The sequence below is a fragment of the Staurois parvus genome, unplaced genomic scaffold (genome assembly GCF_062004578.1).
Source record: "Staurois parvus isolate SC_StPar_1 unplaced genomic scaffold, SC_StPar_1.0 ptg002140l, whole genome shotgun sequence".
Lineage (NCBI taxonomy): Eukaryota > Metazoa > Chordata > Amphibia > Anura > Ranidae > Staurois > Staurois parvus.
Window position 1 is genome coordinate 3,666,219 of NW_028319936.1, and position 23,547 is coordinate 3,689,765.

At 42.6% G+C, this 23,547-nt stretch overlaps 1 protein-coding gene across 2 annotated transcripts in view; it reads right to left on the reverse strand.

The window, feature by feature from the left end:
- ATG3 (autophagy related 3) overlaps positions 1-23,547 on the reverse strand; it is a 77,947-nt gene that overhangs the window by 2,608 nt on the left and 51,792 nt on the right. For both annotated transcript variants that reach the window (XM_089665162.1, XM_089665164.1), the window contains exons 9-12: positions 21,796-21,830; positions 17,199-17,354; positions 7,911-8,038; positions 5,900-5,968 (exon numbers count right to left, since the gene is read on the reverse strand). In XM_089665162.1, the coding sequence (XP_089521288.1) occupies positions 5,900-5,968; positions 7,911-8,038; positions 17,199-17,354; positions 21,796-21,830 (388 nt within the window). The remainder of the gene's footprint in view (positions 1-5,899; positions 5,969-7,910; positions 8,039-17,198; positions 17,355-21,795; positions 21,831-23,547) is intronic.

Sequence of the window (23,547 nt, forward strand, 5' to 3'; positions counted from 1 at the left end):
TAGGGGAGACTAAAAACTCCTCCTACAAACTTTACCAGTGCTCTGCTGGACACTGCTAGAAGTCACAAGACTACTCTAACTGCTGATGAGAAAAGGTATTTAGCAGTTTATATTTACTAAAATAATTGCATTTCCATGTTCTATGTACTGTGGGAGACCGGATATAGTGAATGCAGGGTCCAGGGTTTAGTAAACACTTTAATTGAAGAAGCTGATTAACTACCATCCACAGATGCATCAGATTCTGAGTGGTCCAGTTTTAGTAAATCTCCCACAATGTGTTGGAGGAAAAAAAAAAAAAAAAAAATAGGAGTCCTCTTAATCCTTTCACTGCCAGGCATACGGACATACTGTACTGTTTCTGCTGGCCAGGTCTGTACACCATACAGACCTACATTCCTCCTCTTGCTGTAAGCTCATGGTCACTTCAGTGTCACTTACAGCAAACTGTTCAGCAGACATTGCTGAACAAGCAGATAGCACTGATTAGCGGTTAACAAGCCGCTGATCAGAGCTATATGCCTCAAATGTAACACCCGCCCCCCATGCCACCCCTGCTCTGGCTTCCCTGTCTTTAGCCTCTACTTTCCACCGCCGCTATTTTTTTAAATGCCACCCCCTACTCTAATTTTGCTGACCCCCCCCCACCAGCACCGATCCCCCCCATCCAGGATCCGTGCCTACTCCCACTGGCATATCCAATCCCCTGCAGCCGCCGGCTTCGCTCCCCCCCATTATGCTGACCTCCCCCTGCCACGTTGCTTCCCCCCTCAATGGCCCCCGAATCACCGATCTTGACTGGCTGCTGGGTGGTGTTCCCTCCTCTCCCTCCCACTGCTGCTCCAGCACTTGGGAATGCTGTCAGGATGGAGAGTAGGGGGAAGCGGGGCTTAGTAAACATGTGTTTACCAGCCCCCTCCTTTTCCTTCAGTAGATACAGTCATCAATCACAACTGATCACTCCTGTATCTATTGATAACTGAGCATAGTAAACAGTGTTTACTATGTCAGTTTATGAATGAAAAGGAGTCTCTATACCAGGGGTGGCCAACCTGCGGCTCTCCAGCTGCTGCAGGACTACAAGTTCCATCATGCCTCTGCAAGTCAGTAACTTCCCATCTTTGCAATGCCTCATGGGAAATGTAGTTCCACAACAGCTGGAGAGCCACAGGTTAGCCACCCCTGCTCTATACAGACTCCTTATTCATTCATGTAATCTGCAGCTTAGGCTGCAGAGAAAGTGACCATCATCAGTCCCATTCTCGGTCTCAAAAAAAAAAAAAAAAGAGACATCAGGTGTCTGCGTAGACCTCTGATATCTCAAGAAAGCCCCCCTCCACAAAAAAAAATAAAAAAATACAAAGTATTAAAAACTAAAATTGTAAAAATAAATAAATTAAAAAAAAAAAAAACCTAGAAAAGCCTTGTTCACACAGGGCATACACAGCGTATGCCCCTGCAAGGCCATGTTTACCCACACAGGGATGCATAGGTTTTCCGTAGCACCTGCATGGAAACAGCCATTGCTCTCAATTTAACATCTATGTGGGTCTGGGTGCATATCCCTGAACTCACACTGTCTGCATTCGGGGTCGTGTACCCACACGGATGTCAAATTGGGAACAGTGGCTATACCCATGCAGCCATTGCATGGGCATAGCTGCTGTTCCCAATCTGACATCCGTGTGGGTATGGGTACAGGTGGTATGCCCATGCAGCCGTTGCATCCCAATTGACATGATTGGAACTGCCTGTATGTGAATGCACAGAACACCTGGGCATCCCCATGCAGGTAGACACGGCCGTCCACGAGCATACATTTTAGTACGCCTCATGTTAACAAGGCCTTAGTAGAAATTTTGCAGGAATTTAAAAAAAGTAGGTTGTGTTTGTGTGCACTAATAATGATTTCAGTGTATTTTTACTGAAAATAGCGATTTGATAAACTACTGAAGGGGCTAAAAAAATCAGTAGCACTTTTTTTTATTCTACAGGTCATGTGCTTTCAGAAAATGAATGGTTTGGGGGATCCTTTCAAATTCTGAAAGCTGCAAGTGAAAAATGGCAACCTCCAGATTTTAAGACTAAATTGGTTTTAAAATTGCAGTTTTGCACACGCTCCATTTTCATCATTTCACAAAAAAGTACAATTCAAAATTTACAAATTTTTGTTATTTATTAACTCAATAGTGTTAGCTTTAATATTTAGTAGGAATTTAGCAGGAATTTTTTAAATTTTGTCATATATTTATCCACTAAAATTTTTTTACTGTATTTTAAGTGAAAACAACGACTTGATGAACATTTGTGCAAATATCTCAAGGCCTAAAAAATCAGTAGAACCTTCCATTTATTCTACAGGTCCTATGCTTTCAGAAATTATATGGTTTGGGGGGTCTTTCACAAACTCTGAAAGCTATAGGTGAACAAAGATAAACCTCCAGTTTCTTAGAGAAATTTGGATATTTACATTTTTTGCGTACATTCAATTTTTACCATTTCACAAAAAGGTGCAATATAAAATGTACAAATATTTGTATTACTTATTTATTATTAAATTATCATTTATTAACTCAACACAGGTTAAACTTTTATATTTTACAGGTATTTTACAAGATTTGCTTTGTTTTTATCTGCTAATAATGATTTTAGTGTATTTTCAGTGGAAATATTGTTTTGATAAACATTTGCGCAAATATCGCTGAGCCTTAAAAATCAGTAGCACCTTCTTTTTATTCTACGGGTCATGTCCTTTAAGAAGATATATGGTTTGGGGGGGGGGGGGTCTTTTACAAACTCTGAAAGCTGTAAGGGAAAAATAAAAAAGCAATTGAAAAATTGCAAAAATGGTTCGGCCAATTCGTTTAAAAGTGGAGCACAGGACCTGGCAGTGAAAGGGTTAAGGCTGAACTCCAGGCAAACTGCCAACTAAACAGATGAAATACATATAAATGGTGCCATTTTACCTGCCAAAGCATTTGTATTTCTGTCCATCCAATTCTGATATGTGAATAGCTGTGCTACAAAGCACAGCCAGCTTGGTGACTTGATTTCCCTCCATGCTCTCAGCCTGTAATTAGATAGTGAAGAAGCAACAATGGACCATGAGGCCATCTCTCTGCTCTATCCTTTTGTCCTCATGTTCCCTGTCAGGACATGTCAACTGGTAGAGATCAGCTTTGGTAGAGAACAACAATGATAAAGTCTATTAAGGCATAGTGAGGGGAAAGCACTTCTCTTCTGAAGAACGGCTCACAGAAGAAATTCTCTCTTGGTCAATCAAAGGATAGATAGTGCTGCAAGGAGGCAGATTTCAACGTTTACAGACCGGTGTTTAACATTAGTCCTGTACATTTATTATGTTTAGTTTAAAATTTGAGGACATTCACTGCTGAACATGTATTGTTAATGGTAATTAGACAGAGCATATATAATTTAAAGAGCAACTCCACTTTTGGTGAGAAAAAAAAAAATCCTGTCTGAGTAATCAATGTACACTGAAGGGATTTTAATAAAAACTTTGTAGCAGATTCCAACCTTTTTTGTGTGAAGAAATAGCTTTGTTGCACCAGAATGATTGCAGACCAGTTCTAAATGGGAGTGACTGGTTTATCATCAGCTGGTGCACTGTGTTCTAATGAGGAAAACTGCAGTGTCTGCATTCCTTTAGAATTAACCCTTGGGAGGTATCTTACCAGTACTTACAGCAGAACTGAAGAATTATTGTAGAAGAGACATGTGCTCTCTCTTCTGCAACAAAATTCCCTACCTACCTACCTACCTGCTTGCTCTGTTTTGTGGTGCTGTAAACGGAGCTGAGCATGTGCAGCCCAGCTTACAGTGTCGGGCCAGACTCTGAGTGCTGGGATGAGTAGCTCCTGCATACGAACAGGAGTGAGGTCATCCTCCGCCGGCCAGTGAAGAGACCTGAAGACCGGCACTCAGAAGAAGATGCCTGCGCTGGTAAGGGAACATTGGATAGATATTCACCCTTTAGTTGCACTTTAAATTCCATACTACAGGTGTTGTCTAAAATAAACCTTGTATAGGTGTTGTCTAAATACAGGTGTTGTCTAAAATAAACCTTGAGAAAATTAGTAATCCAAATCACAGAAGCAGAAAATTACATTTCTGGGGGCATTCTGTACACCAATCCCCTCTACATGGAACCCCTTCAGGTTGCCATATTAAATTTATTTTAATATTATTATACAAGATTTATATAGTGCCAACAGTTTGCTTAGCGCTTTACATCATAAAAGGGAGACAATACAGTTCAATACAAGAGGGTTAGGAGGGTCCCGCTCCTTGGAACTAACAATCTAAGATTTCACAGGACATTTCAGGGCTGCAGATTGAACATGAAAGGTCATTTTAAATAACATTAACCTCTTGCTGACCGCGCATAGCCGAATGACGGCTTCACCGCGGCCGGCCAGTTCTGAGTGGACGTCATATGACGTCCTCCCAGAACGCGCTCTCCTGCGCGCCCCAGGGGGCGCGCACCCGGCGATCTCCGTGATCGCTGTGTCCTACGGACACAGCTGATCACGTGATGTGGTGAAAGGCCGATCCCACCGGCCTTTTACCACGTGATCAGCGGTGTCCAATGACACGCTGATCACAGGGAAATGCAAGTGCCGGTTCTCGGCTGCACTTTCCTCACGCTGTCAGATCGTGAGGAAAGTACTGCCGAGAACCGGCAGTTGTCAGAGCGGGGATCGGCACCGATCATCAGGGCACTGATGATCAGTGCCCTGATGATCGGTGCCCAGCAGTGACACCCGCAAGTTCCGCCCAGCAGTGCGCCCACTAGCCCCGCCCACCCGTTCCCAGCAGTGCCCCCACCTGTGCCCAGCAGTGCCCCCACCTGTGCCCAGCAGTGCACCCACCTGTGCCACCTACCTGTGCCCAGAAGTGCCACCTACATGTGCCCAACAGTGCCACCCACCTGTGCCCACCCACCTGTGCCCACCAGTGCCACCCACCTGTGCCCACCCACCAGTGCTGCCCACCAGTGCCACCCACCAGTGCTGCCAGTCAGTGCCACCAGTCAGTGCCCAGGGGTTGTGCCAGTCAGTGCCACCAGTCAGTGCCCAGAAGTGATGCCAGTCAGTGCCGTCTATCAGTACCCATCATCAGTGTCACCTATCAGTGCCGCCTATCAGTGCTGCATATCAGTGCCGCCTATCCGTGACCCCTAATTAGTGCTGTCTATCAGTGCCGCCTATCCGTGCCACCTCATTAGTACTGCCTATCAGTGCCCTTTAGTGCTGCCTATCAGTGCCCATCAGTGCCGCCTATCAGTGCCCATCAGTGCCGCCTCATCAACGTAAATCAGTGAAGGAGAAAAAATACCTGTTTGAAAAATTTTATAAAAGAAACAAATAAACTTTTTTTTTTTTTTCCAATTTTTTGCACTTTTTTTAATTTATAGCGCAAAAAGTAAAGTGCCCAGTGGCGATTAAATACCACCAAAAGAAAGCTCTATTTGTGAGAAAAAAATGATCAAAATTTCATATGGGTACAATGTTGCATGACCGCGCAATTGTCAAAGTGCGGCAGCGCTGAAAGCTGAAAATTGGCCTGGTAAGGAAGGGGGTATAAGTGCCTGGTAGGCAAGTGGTTAAATTACAACATGGTTTGTGTAGCAATCATATATGCTGTATATTTATTTTTATTCACTATATTTTTTTCACACAAACATGGAGTTAATTGTTAAGTCAGTAATGCCTTGGGGTTATTTCAGTCTGATAGTCAGAATCTACTTTATACTGTTCAGTAGGTTATACTGAGCCATCTGCTCAATTTACAAAAGAAAACTGAAAGGGTTTTCTTTGTGTTTGTTTGTATCTATACATATAGAAACACAAACTTAAAATAGAACAATAAAGGATACATATGAACTCCCAGCTCTCCTCCACCTTCTGCGACCGTCTCAATTATCTTCTTCATTACCTCCGCATGCCTAAAAGTAAAAAAGGAAACAGTAGCATCTATTTATAGAGATGGCATTAAAATTTGGAAGATACTGTATGTGTGTATATTCTATAATAGATCATTTTTTGATAGGTAATATTTAATTTGATCTGTGGCATACAACCAAGGATTTTATGGCATTCCAAAATGGCCCAATACTGAAGTTAAATCTACCTGCATTAAGATAAAACATGTTAAACCAACCTTATCTTCTGATAGTATGCACTACCCAGTGCCTGTAGACTCTGCTAATAACATCATGTTTGCCATTTCTGTGCACTAGAAGTCCCGAGCAGTTCTACATGAAATTCAGCTTTCAAGTATAATCCTATCCAACAGGGCAACCTGAAAACCCAAAAGCTGATTGTAAAGATTTGGGTCTCGCATGGCACAGCAAAGGCATTCTGAAGTTAGCAGCTATAGTCTGCTAGTACCAAAGGAATGTAAACATGTTTTATTGTATCATAGTTTGCTTTAAGGTGATTGCAAAAGACATGTTTTTTTTCCTAAAATAAAAAGAGAGGTTATACGTACCCACTTTGCACAGAGTGGCCCTTTATTTCTTCTGGAGTCCCATGCTGGAGCTGCTTGCTATGGCTGCACATATGCAGGCACACTCCTAAGCCAGGCTATATGCGTCCATAGGCGCACGCACGCGCAAACACACACACGGCTTGACCCCCCACCTTCTCGAATTTGAATGATGGCAGCAGGAGCCAATGGCTCATACTGATTTCAATCTGTCTTGTGAGACCAGAAAGAGAAAGCAGCACTGCTGCAGAGGAATACAGTGCGTGGAAGGGGGGGGGGGTGAGTAACAGGTACAGGGCAGTGGTGTATTTCGGTTTTGTGCTGCCCTAGGCAACACAAAATGTGTTCCCCTCCCCACATGGAGAGAGCCTGACACCAACCAACACCCCCCCCCCCCTCACACACGCACACTCAAAAAAGCCTTCCACTACCACCGCCCACCCCGAGAGAGAGAGAGAGAGAGAGAGAGAGAGAGAGAGAGAGAGAGACACACACACTCCCCTTCACAGCTCCAGACATCCCCTGGAATGAGAGTCGAGCATACACCATCACTAAGCACGCAACCTCTCTCAGAACCCACCTGGTCCCCAAGCCGGGTGTGTCCCTTTTTCCATCTCTTCTTATGGGGGGAAGTGCTGTCCCCCTTAAATATGTCACCCTAGGCAAATGCCTAGTTTGCCTTGTGGTAAATACACCCCTGGTACAGGGACACTTTTACCTTGATGCAGGGAATGCATAAAGTTAAAAAAAAAATGTATTTGATTTTAGAACCATTTCTTAGTTCTGGCTTTAGGGAGAGGGAATAATGCAGTCCCCTGTTGTGTTTTTATTTTTTTTCTACTGGGAAATTGAGATTTTTTTTTTTAAATGTTGTCTGGAGGTAAAAACAGGAAGAGAAAGAAGATCTAAGTAAATAATTTAGACAGTTGCCACCAAAACAAGATTTAGTTTTTGTTCCTGTTCCAGCGGCAACCTATAACTTTAGATTTTCCTTAAATTTCATTTGTAGCGACAATGGTCACCAGGACAAATAGAGGGTGAATCTCCCCAGTGGGGACCCAGACAACAATATAAACCTATGAGTGATTGTAACCTCTTTCAGATTGGATGAATTAGGGAAGGGTTAAATAGATTTTAAAGTAATCAGAATCCTTCGAGAGGGTTTTGATGAACGAAGAGGGTTAAAAAGGCTACTAGAGGCGTATTTATGAAGCAGTGAATGTGACTCAACAAACATTCCCTGTAGAGGATTCAATCACTGCAACTGATAACAAATGCACCAGGAAGATACATCTGCAGTGAATGTTTGGTGAATGTCACATTCACTGCATTATAAATATACTTTGATCACCTACAGCCAAGATCCCACTAGAGGCTGATACACTACAGGAAATAATTACCTGCATGGGTGTACAGAACACATTGGTGGAGGTGGGAGGTGTGGGTGGTTCTCAATGGTCACAGTTTTCTTCACATGGTCTTGACTAATATCTTCATACATGTGTTCTACAGTCAATGGTATACGTTGCTTAAGAAAGAAAAAACAAAAAAAAGAAAAGCAATAAAGTTTTTTGGTTAGTAAATTGCAGATGGTTTTTCAAAGAAAGGTACTACACTCAGAAATCGAACATGAAAAAGCAAAAGGCATTTGTATATTAAAATAGAAAGGTTATCATTATTCAGCCTATTACTACAAATAATAATGAATATGAAAATTTCAGAGGGAAAAAAATTTAATAAATTGAATGAGACAATTAGGTAAGCCCCAAGAGTTGAAATTGGTGTATTAGTTTTAAGCCTACAATAGCAAAGTCTGACAACTACTGAACCTAATACTTGAAATCATAATATAAAGTCCATATGGCTAGGTGTGTAGAACACAGTACTCAGATGTGCAATATACCCCTCAGACAACTTACACAATAAATCCTATAAAGCATCCAGACATTCAGAAGGATATAGATAGAATAAATGCTGCCATAAGCTAGGATTCTACCATTCTCAGACTACCCTTTGATCATTCAGCGGATGAGAATACTTGGAATTTCTCCATTTAGCCAAATGCTAATAAAGCTACTGCCCCCGAATGACGTTCAGCTGTAGTCATATGTGCACTTCAAGACATGGGTCTGCTGAACAGAGGACCCCATTTAACCACTTCCCGTATGGCCCATGTACATAAATGGCCAGACGGGAGCAGTGCAGGAGTGGGTGGCCGTTTATAAACGTCCTCCCGCTTCCCTGCCTGCGCACGGCCACTGTCTCCGGAGAACACTGATCGCTGTACGGGACCTCCGTGTGAGGTCCCGATCATGTGATCACTGATTGGCCAGATTGCTTACGACTAGTGAAATCTGTGAACGATCACAGAGGTCACATAGTACAAGGCTATTCACAACAGCCTTGTACCATGTGATAAGCTGTGACCAATCACAGCTCTCACAGTATTTCTCAATGACTGCAAGAATGCAGCCAGAGAGAAGGACAAATTATTGCTTTTACAGCCTTTATGGGTGTAAAAGCAATCAGTGCAAAAAAAAAACCAAATCTTCATCACCCCCAAAAAGTAGTACAGTGTCACTACAGTCTTAGCGCAGAATTTTATAAATTGACTTCAGAATTCATCCCAGACACTCTGTATCACATTTACAAGGCAATGTGGGAGGATGGCCCTCATCACCCAACTGGTTCCCATGCACACATTAAACTCAGAGAAGGGAAAAGACCCACTGCTTCCAGGATCCTACCGACCTATCTCTCTAGCTAATGTAGATGCCAAAATACTCTAAAAAATCGTGGCACCCAGGTTGGCCCTACTGCTCCCTAATATAGTACATCCAGCTCAATCCGGGTTCGTGCCGTGTCGCTCAGCAACGGTTAATATTCGCAAAGTAATTTTAGCCATGGAATATGCTAAAACCGACCCACAGCTTGATCTGGTACTTATAACCATGAAGAGCCATGTAAAGCTTATGTTGTTGAAGGCTTCTTCAGCATCTAAAGATATGAGGAGGCTTAATATTTCGGGCCCCATTTTGGACTTCTTATGACACATGTATTCTTCGCCTACAGCTAGATTAGTCACACCTGACTTTATTTCCTCGGACATTCCCCTAACCAAGGGCACTAGGCAGGGTTGCCAGCTCTCCCCCCTCCTCTTTAACGTCGCCCTAAAACCCTTGTCCAGACTACTTAATTCGATATCTGGGGTCAGTGGTGTCACAACTGGACAACACACTCTCCGCTCTTTTTGCGGACTATATATTATTGTTCTCTTCATATCCACCCAAAGATTTCCTACTACTTCAGAACCTGTTTGCGACGTTCCGTAAACGCTCCGGCCTAAGAATTAATTTTGATAATAGTGAAGTATTCCCTCTAAATTCTACTACCTTAACATGCTGGATCCCTTCATCTCCCTTTAGAATAGCTAAACACTCAATTACGTATTTGGGCATTCATACAGGCAGAGAAGCATCGTCTCTCTATTACCTTAATTACCCTCTAATGAACAAGATTGTACAGGAACTGGAAGCTTGGACGACTCTTCCCCTTTCACTCTTTGGGAGATGCCATCTCTACAAAATGGTTTCATTTGCGAGATTGCTCTACCCTTTACAAACACTCCCTCTTATTTTAAAACATTCCGATTTTCAGAAGATTCATAAGGCCCTACAAGCCTTCCTATGGCAGCACAAAAAGCCACGTATTGCATTACAAAAGCTAAGTCACCAAAGAGCAGGGGGTGCAGGCCTGCCGAATATTAGATTTTACAACTTGTCCTGCCTTCTTTATCAGAGTCTTGATTGGATTGCTGGGAAATCACATTACTCGAATTACTCTTTGGAGGAGGCTCTGGTGTCTCCGCTACATCTTTCCAGCCATTCTGCATTCTACGCTTAAGGCCCTACCTGGACCTCTCTGATCGAATCTCCTGATTAGAAACACAGTATTGGCCTGGAGGGAAATATGGAGACTTTTTGGCCTACCATTATGGATATCCTCCTATCTGCCTATTCTTGGAAACCCTATGTTCCCTCCAGGTAGTGGACATGCAGCATTTACCCACTGGCCTCATAGAAGGACTTACTAAAGTTATCTCCATCTTTGATTATACTAAATGTTCCTTTCAGACCTTTTCAGTACTAGCTGCCAAATATTCCTTGCCGGGATCTCATATCTTTTACCACCAACAGTTGGTGACCTTCCTCCGGACATGCTATTCCCCAAAACAAAATCCCTTCCAGCGCTCCTTTATAGAAATTCTACTGCGACAGGACCAATACTCCATCTCGGCTATCTACTCTCATCTAATCTCTCACCAGTCAGCAATATACCACCTTAATCCAATTAAGCCGTGGACCCCCATACGGTCAACTGATGAAACTCCGGATAAAATACTGTCGGGATACAGGGAAATTTCTTCACTTGTTCTCTGTGAAACATGGCATGAAACTCAATTCAAAATCATTCACAGAGCTGACTATCCTTTCTCAGCGAATCCAGCTGTCGCTGCCCACCCAACATGTCCTTGGTGTGACTACACTCGACCTACCCGGTTTCATCGTCTATGGGAATGTGCCCGAGTTTTTACCTTCTGGGATGAGTTCTGGGGTACATTAACCACTTGAGCTACTGAGGATTTACCCCCCTTAATGACCAGGCCTTTTTTTGCTGTTTGGCGCTGCACTACTTCAAATGATAATTGCGCGGTCATGCAATGCTGTACCCAAACGAAATTTGCGTACTTTTTTTCACACAAATAGAGCTTTCTTTTGATGGTATTTTATCATCTGTGCGCTTTTTATTTTTTGTGCTATAAACAAAAAAAACACAAAAATTTAGAAAAAAACCAATATTTTCTACTTTCAGCTATAAAAAATATATCGTAAATTCAAAGTTAGTCATAAATTTAAGCCAAAATGTATTCTGCTACATGTTTTTGGTAAAAAAAATCCCAATAAGTGTATATTGATTGCTTTGTGTGAAAGCTATAGCGTCTACAAACTATGGTATAGATACTGTAATTTATGCCTTTTTTTGCTATACAGCGCTGCACTAATTCAAATGATAATTGCGCGGTCATGCAATGCTGTACCCAAACGAAATTTACGTCCTTTTTTTCACACAAATAGAGCTTTCTTTTGGTGGTATTTTATCACTTGTGCGCTTTTTATTTTTTGCGCTATAAACAAAAAAAACACAAAAATTTAGAAAAAAGCTATACTTTCTACTTTCAGCTATAAAAAAAATATATCGTAAACTCAAAGTTAGTCATAAATTTAAGCCAAAATGTATTCTGCTACATGTTTTTGGTAAAAAAAATCCCGTGCATTAGCGGGCAAACTGGCGCTATATGGGAGGGGCGCCAACACTATCGGAAGTCACCGGTGACACTAATACAGTGATCAGTAAAAATCTGTTCACTAATCAATGACACTGGTGACAGGGCAGTGAAGGGGTTAACTGGGGGGGGGGCGATCAAGGGGTTAAATGGGATTACTGGTGTACTGGTGGGCAAACTGGCGCTATCTGGGAGGGGCGCTAACACTATTGGAAGTCGCCAGCGACACTGATACAGTGATCAGTAAAAATCTGTTCACTGATCAGTGACACCGATGACAGGGCAGTGAAGGGGTTAACTGGGGGGGGAGGGGGGGCAATCAGGGGGTTAAATGTGTCCTAGGTGTGTTCTAACTGTGGGTATGTGCTGTTTTACTCGCTGTTTGGATGTCTTCTTCTCTGTCTGGAACGGAATGTGTCCAGGCAGAGAAGAATGACATCATATCCTGTCCTGTGTAAATGTCAGGACAGGATAGGACAGGGACCGATCATCTGATTTCAGCCAGACATCACTGGCTGAAATCTAATGATTGATCTCTCCGGGATCGAATGGTGTCACCCACGGGTCGGCGCGCGCCCCCTGCCGGCGAAAACGTTGGGAGCGTGGAACCGTTTTAAAACGTGGTTTTGCGCCCCAGTGCCGCCCTGCACACTTATATATACAGTGGCAGGGCGGCAAGCGGTAATCAATTATACAACGTCTTTCTCTCTCCAATGATCCTATGCCCTGTCTCTTCAATTAACAAGACCCTGCGATGCTGACACATCCTAACACTTTTCTTCATTGGATACATATTTGTTTATTAGTGGCTCACAGAACCCTCATGGAAGCTTGGATAGATCCAAACCCCCCACAGCTCAAAACGGTGATACAGGCATTAACTGCCTTATTTAATCTGGAAAAGCTAGACACCATTACTCAGAACTTCAAGATGACACGTCACTTAATCTCAAGATGGAGGCGCTTCATGGAACATTCCTTTACTCTGCCTGAATTAGCCTCTCATATGGAACCTTTCCGATATTCAGCTTGGTATTTCAAAGCTCAACTAGCCAATACATTGGTTAAACTCCGAGTGTCCAACTCCTCTTGTAGCCCCACTCCACAGCTACTTTTTTCCCTGTCTAACAATGGAGCCCACACTCCTGAAGTTTCCTAGCCTACACAACACTCTTCGTCAATTGTCTTTTTTGATAGAGATGTTCTTGTTCAGGCCTTCCTAACCAAGCTTCTGTTCTTATGCAATTGCTTTACCTTTGAGGTGCAGCTTCTTTTAAACTGCCTTGTTGTATCATTTGTGTCTATTCTGACACAGTTTTTTTTCCCCACTAAAACTATTGTACTGACTTTTATGCTCATAATTCTTATGAAAAATGGTTTGCAGAATTGTATGTCAAGTTATTCTTGTACTCAACATATATATATATATATATATATATATAAAAAAAAATATATATAAGTATGTATAAAAATTGTTAGGAAAAAAAAAATTTATAATAAATATATATATATAGACACTCCCCCACCCTCTTCCTGTCCCTCATCAATTAATCAGTGGGTGCTTTAAGTTGTACATGGTACAGGTATCTGGCAATTGAGGGGTTAATTGTTAGCCACCTGCTCAGCTCCCTCTACAGCCCCTATAGGATTAAAAGAGAAGTACGGCCGAAGTTCTTTTGGCTGTACATCTCCTGTGGATCACAGGAGTGCAGTTCGTTCTGCACTCCTGTGACCCGTTTTGGGCGTCGCTCCTCTGACCCGTTTTGGGCGTCGCTCCTCTGACCCGTTTTGGGCGTCGCTCAGCCGGTCCAGGCTGGGGAAAGATCCCGACTTTAAAGTCGGGATCCACCCCAGAGTCTGGAGTGGCAGCTGGCTTAGCCTCTCAGCGAGACTGACAGTCTCTGCTCACAGTGGCGGCAAGAACTGTCAAGTTTTCACACTAAGAGCAGGCGGGGGACAAATGCAGCATTGGACTGATGCTGCATCCACCTAGGTAAGTATAATTTAGGAAAAAAACAACTTCTCTATTAAGTCTGTGTAACCTGCCCCCCCCACCCCCGTGTTTTGCTGCGGATCGGCCTTGCAATAGTGATGACCTATATCTGTGTCCCTGCTCAGCTGTCACAATGCCATGCTTCTCAATCTCTCCCCTCTCTACTCCTGCCTCTGTTGTTTTCCAGCATGTATGGAATTAAATTATTTCAGTGTAATCTTCGGCTCTTGAGCCAGCGGTGGAAAATGAGCTGAAGAAACATGCAGGAGAGGGAAAGGAGGATGCTGGGAGGCATGGGGCAGCAGTGACAGCTGAGAGGAGAAAGAATGAATTTATGACAGGCTGACCAGTTTCGTATAGCAGAGGTGGATGACAGGGAGCTGGAGGTATATATGGGGGAGAGGAAGAGGTGGGCAGGTATCAGGCAACAATGAAAGGTGGCTGAAGGGGGAATGACTAGCTGGTCTTGTAATAAAGTGGATGACATGACTAAAAACTGTAACTGGTGCAGGATGAGTGAGAAAGGGTGAATGGCTTCAGGAGAATAACTAGTGCTGGCAGGGAACAGAGGAGGAGGAAGTCATTTTGAGGAGACCACCTCTGTGAGCGCTACAGACCAGAATTCTGCGAGTCTCAGTTTGCCCACTACAGCGAGCAGGGACAAACGTACATCCCTGCTTACTGTAGATTGAACTACAGAAGGGATGTGCCAAGACCAGTGGCTGGGGAAATAGGAGGAATAGCAGCCACTGGTCTTATAAACAGGAAACCCCTGGAAATTAACAGTTTCATTTGAAAATCATCAGGCTATTTTGGAGCAAGTACTGAGTTAAGAAGATGGATGACATTCAGTAAAGGTAGGAGATCAACAAAAATGACATGTAAAAAAGTTTTTGCCTGGAGTTCTGCTTTACGTTTGTGAACAAGGCCTCACTCATGTCAGGCATAAAAATACATACCCCATGGAAGGGGCAGCATTTACTCACACAAGGAGGCATATGTGTCTGGGTCATGTACCCAAACCGGCATGTATGTCTCATTGGGAGGAGCAGCTGTGTCTTTGCAGCCGCTGCATCCCAATTAACAGCAATGAGACTGCCTGAAGGGCAATGTATGTAACACCTGTGCATCCCCATGTGAGTAAACACGGTCCTCACATGGGCAATAGACTCATATGTTACGTGTGAATGAGGCCTAAAACTGATTTTATAACTTCAAAATGCACATTTTCCACAGTTCTTTCTGTGAGAGAAAAAAAAAGAAAAAACATATTCATGGTTTTCTTTCAGCAGGAAAATCACTAAACTACAGTTCCCAGAATTTTTGACACATATTCTGTCATCGGAATTGTTCTATAAAACATATTGCAGAATTTACATGTATCATCGAATCATCTTGGGCTGAAACTGAACCTTGAGTTGTAATGCTATGAGGATGTTTGGAAAGACAATACTACAGCAATCTAATATAGGAGGTCATTAGTTTAAGTTATGCACGACTATTTCATAACCTGTTGCAGCTAGTTCTCTGTGTACAGTGTATACTACTCATATAAGAAAATAACCTATTTTTCTATACAGTCAGACAAGTTGAGACGAGTGAGCGCCCCCCCCCCCCACCCGAATCATACCAGGTCGCATGCCCTTAACATGGGGGGGGGGGGGGGGGGTGTGTGCAAGCTTTGGGGCAGTGGGAGACTACCCCCCAAAAGCACCTTGTCCCCATGTTGATGAGGAATAGGGCCTCTTCCCCACAACCCTGGCCAGTGGCTGTGGGGGTCTGCGGGTAGGGTGGCTTATTGCAATATGGAAGCCCCCTTTAACAACATCCCACCCTCCCTATGTGAATGAGTATAGGGTACATATTGTCATTGGGAGACCCCACACCCTCATGACGTCACCGATTCAACATGCCCCATGTCGATGATGTCACAAGAGGATGGGGTCTACTGGTGACATTACCGGATGGCCCTGCCCCTTATTCAAGAGCTGTCAGATGGCAGGAGCCTTTGTCGGGACCGAAGGGTTTATTTTTTTTTTTTAATGTGTGCATGAACACATAGGATAACATGCAAGGGAGTTTAGAGACAGTTATAAGAAGAAAAAAAAAGCAAAAAACCATCTGATGCCCAAAACAGCAGCTGAAAAAACACCCATTGTGCTTGAGTGCTAAATCTGCCCTTTACTGCCACATCTGCAGAGTCCACATCAGCCACATTAGATGGAATTGTGTGATAGCCAGTGGCTGCATCCCGCCGCCTGTGCTCTTTGTCCTGCCTACTAATAATCTCTGTGTACAGTGATCAGTCCTGAAACAGGAAAGGTTTAGATCTATATCAAAACCCACTTAATCAAATGGGGGAAAAAGGGGGTGTATATTTACAAAGTGGGTATTTAGTTGTGCCACAGAGAAAAGACATCATACAGAGTATAAAATAAAACAAAGTTTAGAAAAAAAAACCCCAAAAATAAAAACAGTATACTTGACATAAAAGCCATATAAGTTTTACAGGAGTTACCAAGACTTTTTTAGACTGCAAAAATTGTCACATGACAAATTCTAGATAAATGGGTTTTGCAACATATTTGCTTCTTCAGGATCTTGTGTCAAGATAAAAAGTTTGTAGCAATTCACTTTATCCAAACTTGGAAAAAAAAGGTCATCCTGGGGTCATGGTCCCCTTATTGTTTGAACTATATGAAACGAATGAATTCACATCAAGTACCAAGTCTGCCGTGATTTGAAAATAATATGAAGCTGGGTGCCCTTGACCCCTGGATGAGGCTACTCTTCTAGATTGGATTACTGAATCCAGCTGAATACCTAAAAGTTTTGAGGCTCACAGATTAATCATAAAATATTGCTCCTCCACTTGATGCTGTGTTCTGTAACATTATATGTAATCCAACAATTCTGTGATTCATTGGATTCACATAAGCACCTTAATAAATACCAGCTTTAGTCTGGTTTAGCCTACAGTTATCCCAGCGCTACAATGGACCACCAGTGGAGAAGGAAGGCTGGAAAAAAAGTGATCGTTTTTAAGCTGGGGGCTTCTAAATTTTATTAAAACTCCCTTAGGATGAGTAAAGTCTTGATGGCAAAGGGATATCCTATGGTAAAAAAAAAAAAGGTACAGTTAAGAAGCGCTGTGGCAAGTTACTAGTTATTAATATATGTAAACCACATACAAATTCCTGCATATGTATTATGTGGAAAGAATAACAGCATTAAAGAATACAAAGTGTTCAGTAACAAAAACAACACCTACACAAATCAAACAGCCACAATTTGATCCTGTTCTAGGTACTTTTAAGAATGTAACTTCATCTGCCAAAATTGCCCACATACCTCATCGTAACCAAATAACCAAAGTCTTGGTGTTTGATAATACTTGTCATATGTGATGTAAAGGTCATATGTCCTAGTCTGTAAGATAGCATCATCACCCACAACATCTGTCTTTGGTTTGCATGCTTCTGCAATTTTTGCTGCGTCCACAGTTGCCTAATTTGAGAAGAAAAAAAAAAAAAAGTCAAGTCCTCCATTGCACTGGATGCTACAATAATGCCGGACACAGTCATTCAAAAACATAATTTCTGAATAAATAAAATCTTCTTGATTAAACCCACCATTCCCACGCCACACACACACATTCCAAAAACTATAAAAAAAAAAAAAGAACTATTTCATTCATCCTGCAAGCTGAACACATTTAGCAAGTTCCCAAGGTCCTTCATCAACGCCAACAGCATGGATGGATGATTTCCCACTGACAGGCTACTGTGTTAGGACACCCAGACAGTGCCTGCATCTGGTTGGATCCAAGTGCTGCTCAGCAGACAATTTTCTGACAGGCTCCTTCCACAAAAGTTAACTGAGCAAACGACATTGCTGAACAGAGCAGTACTGGCAGATCATAAACTGCTCAAATTTTGGTCAACCCAAGCACAAGATGGCTCCTGACTGGCGGGAGGGATGGGAGCACCAGTACTCTTGTTTCCGTCAGAAAAGGGAAATTTCTCCTGCTCCTACAGAAGAGGACACTGCTTACTGCATGTAGCCAATGCTACTACAGTGCACTGAGGTATGACCTTTACAGGATATGGATAATTTAACAGAACCAAGCTGGCCCCTATTGGATCCATTTTATGTGCATATATTCCTGGAGTTCTGTTTTAAACTGGAACTCAAGACTATCTTTTTATTTCTTTAAAGAGGATTGGGAAAGATTATAACCCTTATCAAGTTATTCCATCTATTGGTGTCCCCATTTGGTAGATTTCTTCGTTCCTGTTCCTGGGACACCAGTACACTGCTGTAAGGCGATTTCCTACCTTGCTCTGGACTGCTTTCTTCATACATTCACATGAATGGGCTGGACAAATCCTAGCCATCAGTTCATCAAGTGATTGGAAAAATGGCTCTTGGCAACTGAGATGTCCTGCTCATCGCGAGTCCCCAGCGCCATCATGTTTACTAAGGAGAGGGGTTTTGAGAGGGGGGGAGAGCGAACTTCTAACCTGGGGGGGATGGAAGGCACTGTATTTAGGGACAGTGAAAGGGGAGCCTTCTCCGACTGTCATAATTCAAAGACGCACACAGCTGTATCATTCATTCAGTTTCCTGTGAATGAATGAACGAACTACAAATAGGGTCTGCCATTACTGGAGATACAGGCAGACAGTGTACTGAAAGTCTACAGGATCCTGGCATTGCCTGCAAAAAGACGTGCATTTATTATTATTAATAATAATATATTATTCATTTTTATAAAAGATGAATTTTCCTTTTAAATGGTTTGTCTTAAGCCTCTACCTGATATTTTTGCTGGGCAGCTAGGTCTATTAAAGAAAGTAAAATATAAGACTCACTGGCTGATCACCAGGAAAAAAAAAAAAGAAAAAAAAAAAAAGCTTTAGAAGAAACCAAAACGCAGTCACCACATGCAAGCTTTGATAAGCTGCAATATATTATATGCCTGTATACAAACACTGCCACCTTCAGGCTACAATATTCATATGCAATGCCTTCTGTTTAATGTTTAATTAGAATATTTAAAAGGAATTTTTTTTTTTTCAAATAACAAACATGTTATACTTACCTGCTTTGTGCAATGGTATTGCGCAGAGCAGCCACGATCCTCCTATTTTGGGGTGTCCCAAAGGCGCTCCTGGATCCTCACCCTGCCAAGTGCCCCCACTGCAAGCCACTCATGCCCCCCGCTCTCTCCTCTCTGGCTATGAGTCACAGCAGCAGGAGCCAAGAGCTCTCACTGTTACCCTTCTATCCCATGAGCAGAGAGAGCTGACAGCCACTACTCTCATACACAGTGCTGGGTTGAGATCATGCTCAGGTAAGTATAAGTAGGGGCTGGGAGGTGGAGGAGAAGAGTGGTACATAGGTTATTTACCTTAATGGTCGAGTATGCATTAAAGTGAAAAACCTCCTGCCTTTAGATCCACTTTAAAAACAGAACAACACAAACAATCAGAATAAATTAATTAAAACCATTTTTTGCTACACATTTACAGTGGGGAAAATAATTATTTGATCCCCTGTAGATTTTGTAAGTTTGCCCACTTACAAAGAAATGAGGGGTCTATAAAACTTTTATCATAGGTGTATTTTTAAATGATAGAGATGGAATAACAGCCAAAAAAAAAACAAAAAAAAAAAAACACAATACAAAATGTTATAAATTGAGTTGCAGTTCAGTGAGTAAAATAAGTATTTGATCCCCAAGCAAAATATGACTTAGTACTTGGTGGAGAAACCCTTGTTGGCAAGCAAGAGGCAAGACGTTTCTTGTAGTTTACCAAGTTTGCACACTTCTCAGGTGGGATTTTGGTCCACTCTTCTTTACAGATCTTTCCTAAATCTGTAAGGATTATTGGCTGTCATTTGGCAACTTGAACTTTCAGCTCCCTCCATAAATTTTCTATAGGATTAGGGCCTGGAGACTGCCTAGGCTACTCCATGACCTTAATGTGCTTCTTCTTGAGCCACACCTTTGTTGCTTTAGCAGTATGTTTTGGGTAATTGCTAATGCTGTAAGTCCCATCAATGACCCATCTTCAGTGTTCTGGCTAAAGGAAGAAGGTTCTCATCTAAGAATTTACAATACATGGCTGCATCCATTGGCCCCTCAATGAAGCATAGTCGCCTGTACCTTTAGCAGATAAATCTCCTCTTTCTTCATGTGTCCAATTTTCAACAAACATTTTCCCTGTGTCATTCCATGTTATTTTACCCGCTGTGTGATATTATATATATATATATATATATATATATATATATATATATATATATATTTATTATACACATACACACACATACATACATACACACCCACGCAATATATATACTCATATATTCACAAACACTAAAGGAACACTTTTTAATCAGAGTATAGCATCAAATCAATTAAACTCCTGGGATATTGATCTGGTCAGTTAAGTAGTAGAGGGGTTGTAATCAGTTTCAGCTACTTTGGTGTTAATGAAATTAACAACAGGTACACTACATGGGCAACAATGAGACGACCCCCAAAACAAGAATGGTTTTGCAGGTGGTAGCCACTGACATTTTTTTTCCCCCTACTCATCTTTTCTAACTGTTTTTCACTAGTTCTGCATTTGGCTAGGGTCAGTGTCACTACTGTTAGACTGGACCCTGCAGAGGTTGCACAGGCAATTCAACTCCTCCAGGATGGCACATCAATACGTGCCATTGCCAGAAGGTTTGCTGTGTCTCCCAGCACTCAAGGGCATGGAAGAGATTCCAGGAGACAGGCAGCTACTCTAAGAGAGCTGGACAGGGCTGTAGAAGGTCCTTAATCCATCAACAGGACCTGATATGCTCCAGGATCTGCTCCTTTGTGCAAGGAGGAACAGGGTGAGCACTGCCAGAGCCCTAGAATATTACCTCTAGCAGGCCACTGGTGTGAATGTCCCTGATCAATCAGAAACAGACTTCATGAGGGTGGCCTGAGGGCCCGACATCCTCTAGTGGGCCCTGTGCTCACTGCCCAGCACCATAGAGCTCAATTGGCATTTGCCATTGAACACCAGAATTGGCAGGTCCGCCACTGGCACCCTGTGCTTTTCACAGGTGAGAGCAGGTTCACCCTGAGCACGTGACAGACATGAAAGGGTCTAGAGAAGCTGTGGAGAATGTTATGATGCCTGTAACATCATTCAACATGACCATTTTGGTGGTGGGTCAGTGATGGTCTTGGGAGGCATATCCATAGAGGGACACACAGACCTCTACAGGCTAGACAATGGCACCCTTACTGCCATTAGGTGTCGGGGTGAAATCCTCAGACCCGTTGTCAGACCCTACGATGGTGCAGTGGGTCCTGGGTTTCTCCTGGTGCATGACAATACCCGGCCTCATGTGGCAAGAGTATGCAGGCAGTTCCTGATAAAGGAATTGATACCAATGAATGGCCCCCACGCTTGCATGACCTAAATCCAATAGAACACCTCTGGGATATCATGTTTCAGTCCATCCGACGTCTCCAGGTTGCACCTCAGACTGTCCAAGAGCTCAGTGATGCCCTGGTCCAAATCTGGGAGGAAATACCCCAGGACACCCTTCACAGTCTCATTAGGAGCATGCCCCAATGTTGTCAGGCATGTATGCAAGCACCTGGGGCCATACAAACTACTGAGTACCATTTTGTGTTGCTGCAATGAAATTTCAGCCAAATGGACTAGCCTGCTGCATCATTTTTTCGCTTTGACTTTTGGGGTGTCTTTGAATTCAGTCTTCATAATTTTCATTTCCATCAAACGATAGGGCATCCTTATGTTGCTAACACATTACCCAGTCCGTATCAGTATAGATAACCAGCATGATATTTATCCCCATTGAGAACTGATGGGTTTTCAAAGTGTTCCTTTAATTTGTCTTTAAATATACAAAAAATTCTAAGGCTTACGTCATCATTTTCCAGCAATCCGCTTTCTTCATACTCTAAAAAAGAAAGAAAATTATAAATTTGGCTTACAAATGTTTTGGTTTCTTGGTTTCCAGCCCTTTCTGTTTGATTAGTCTATTCCACGTATATTTATCTAAAGTTGTGCATTTCTTTTGGGCAATGCACATCATTCTAGTTGATCAGTGTTCTAAAGAGTAACTGAACTCTAAAAGCTGTACCCAAAAAACGTCAGGAGGAAAGCAAAGGGCTAGTCAGCACTACTGCCTGTGCTCTACCTGCTGCTGATTTTTCTGCGTTACCGACCATGCCCTGTTCTGAACTGTCTTTTCCCATCTTTTTAGAGGTAGAACTTTGTGTCCTAATGGCAAAACCTCCAGCAAGAACAACAGTGAGCAACCTAGTAGTGACATCATGAAATCTCATGAGACTAGTAGTCAGACAGCAGGGCCTTAGATTTTACACTGCAAATATACAGCTATGAGGATGCAGGCACAGTAGTAACTAGGCATGCTCACACACCAGAAAGTGTACTGTTTTTATTTAGGCGAAATTTACTGAGGTGAAGCAAGGGTCCTTTAGATCAGCGGTCTCCAAACTGTGGCCCAGGGGCCAGGTGCAGCCCTTTGCTTGCCTTTATCTGGCCCTTGGGGCACCATTTCATTCACCAACAATGATGTACAGTTCCTGCCAATGACACCAACAATGGGGCCCAATGACACTAATGATGGGGCACAATTCCTACCAATCACGCCAATGATGGAGCACAATTCCTCCCAATGATGGGGCACTAGTCCTACCAATGATACAAATGATGGGGCACTATTCCTACCAATGACGGGGCACAGTTCCTCCCCACAAACACGAACAATGGAGCCCAATGACTCTTATGATAGGGCACAATTCCTCCCAATGACGCCAATCATGGGGCACAATTCCTCCCAATGATGCCAATGATGGAACACTATTCCTACTGATGACGGGGCACTATTCCTCCCGATGATACCGATGACGGGGCACAATTCCTACCGATGACGGGGCACAATTCCTCCCAATGATACCGATGACAGGGCTTCCTCCCAATGACGGGGCAAAATTCCTCCCAATGACATCAAGGATGGGGCATTGTTTATTCCAGCTAATGCTTGGACATTTACTACCCCCGGAGGCCACATTGTGGCCCCTCTAAAGTCTGAAAGACAGTAAACTGGCCCTTTGTTTAAAAAGTTTGGAGACCCCTGCTTTAGATAATAGGAAGGAACTAGAAAGCTCACTTTACACATTGACAATTAGTATAAAAAAAGTGTGACAGATGAGACGAAATTGAAGTTCAGTTAGTATTTTAAGCACACAACATTATGTTCAATGGCAAAAAGGAAGCCTGATCATATATGATCACTGATATTTTTGCCGATAGAGGTGCATAACCAGAGCATTTGAGAGTAATTGCAGTGTCTACTTCTTAAGGGCTGTTAGATTTGAAATTTAGCTCCTGAAGCAAGATATAGTACTCAAAAATGTGTCTTTATAGTAAGAAATTCTGTTTGTATAGATACTGAACAACACAAAGGTTTGGAACATAAAAATGTCTGTCTGTAAGCTTTAGTGACAGGCAAGTCCTTGATGTTATCCATCACCTATAGAAATGGACTTTCCAATTATAAAGATAGCTTTTTAATACTTTTTTCTTCTTTCTATAAAGTTCTAGAGAAACAGCCTGAATATCACAGATCACTATAATTGCCTCTAATGCAT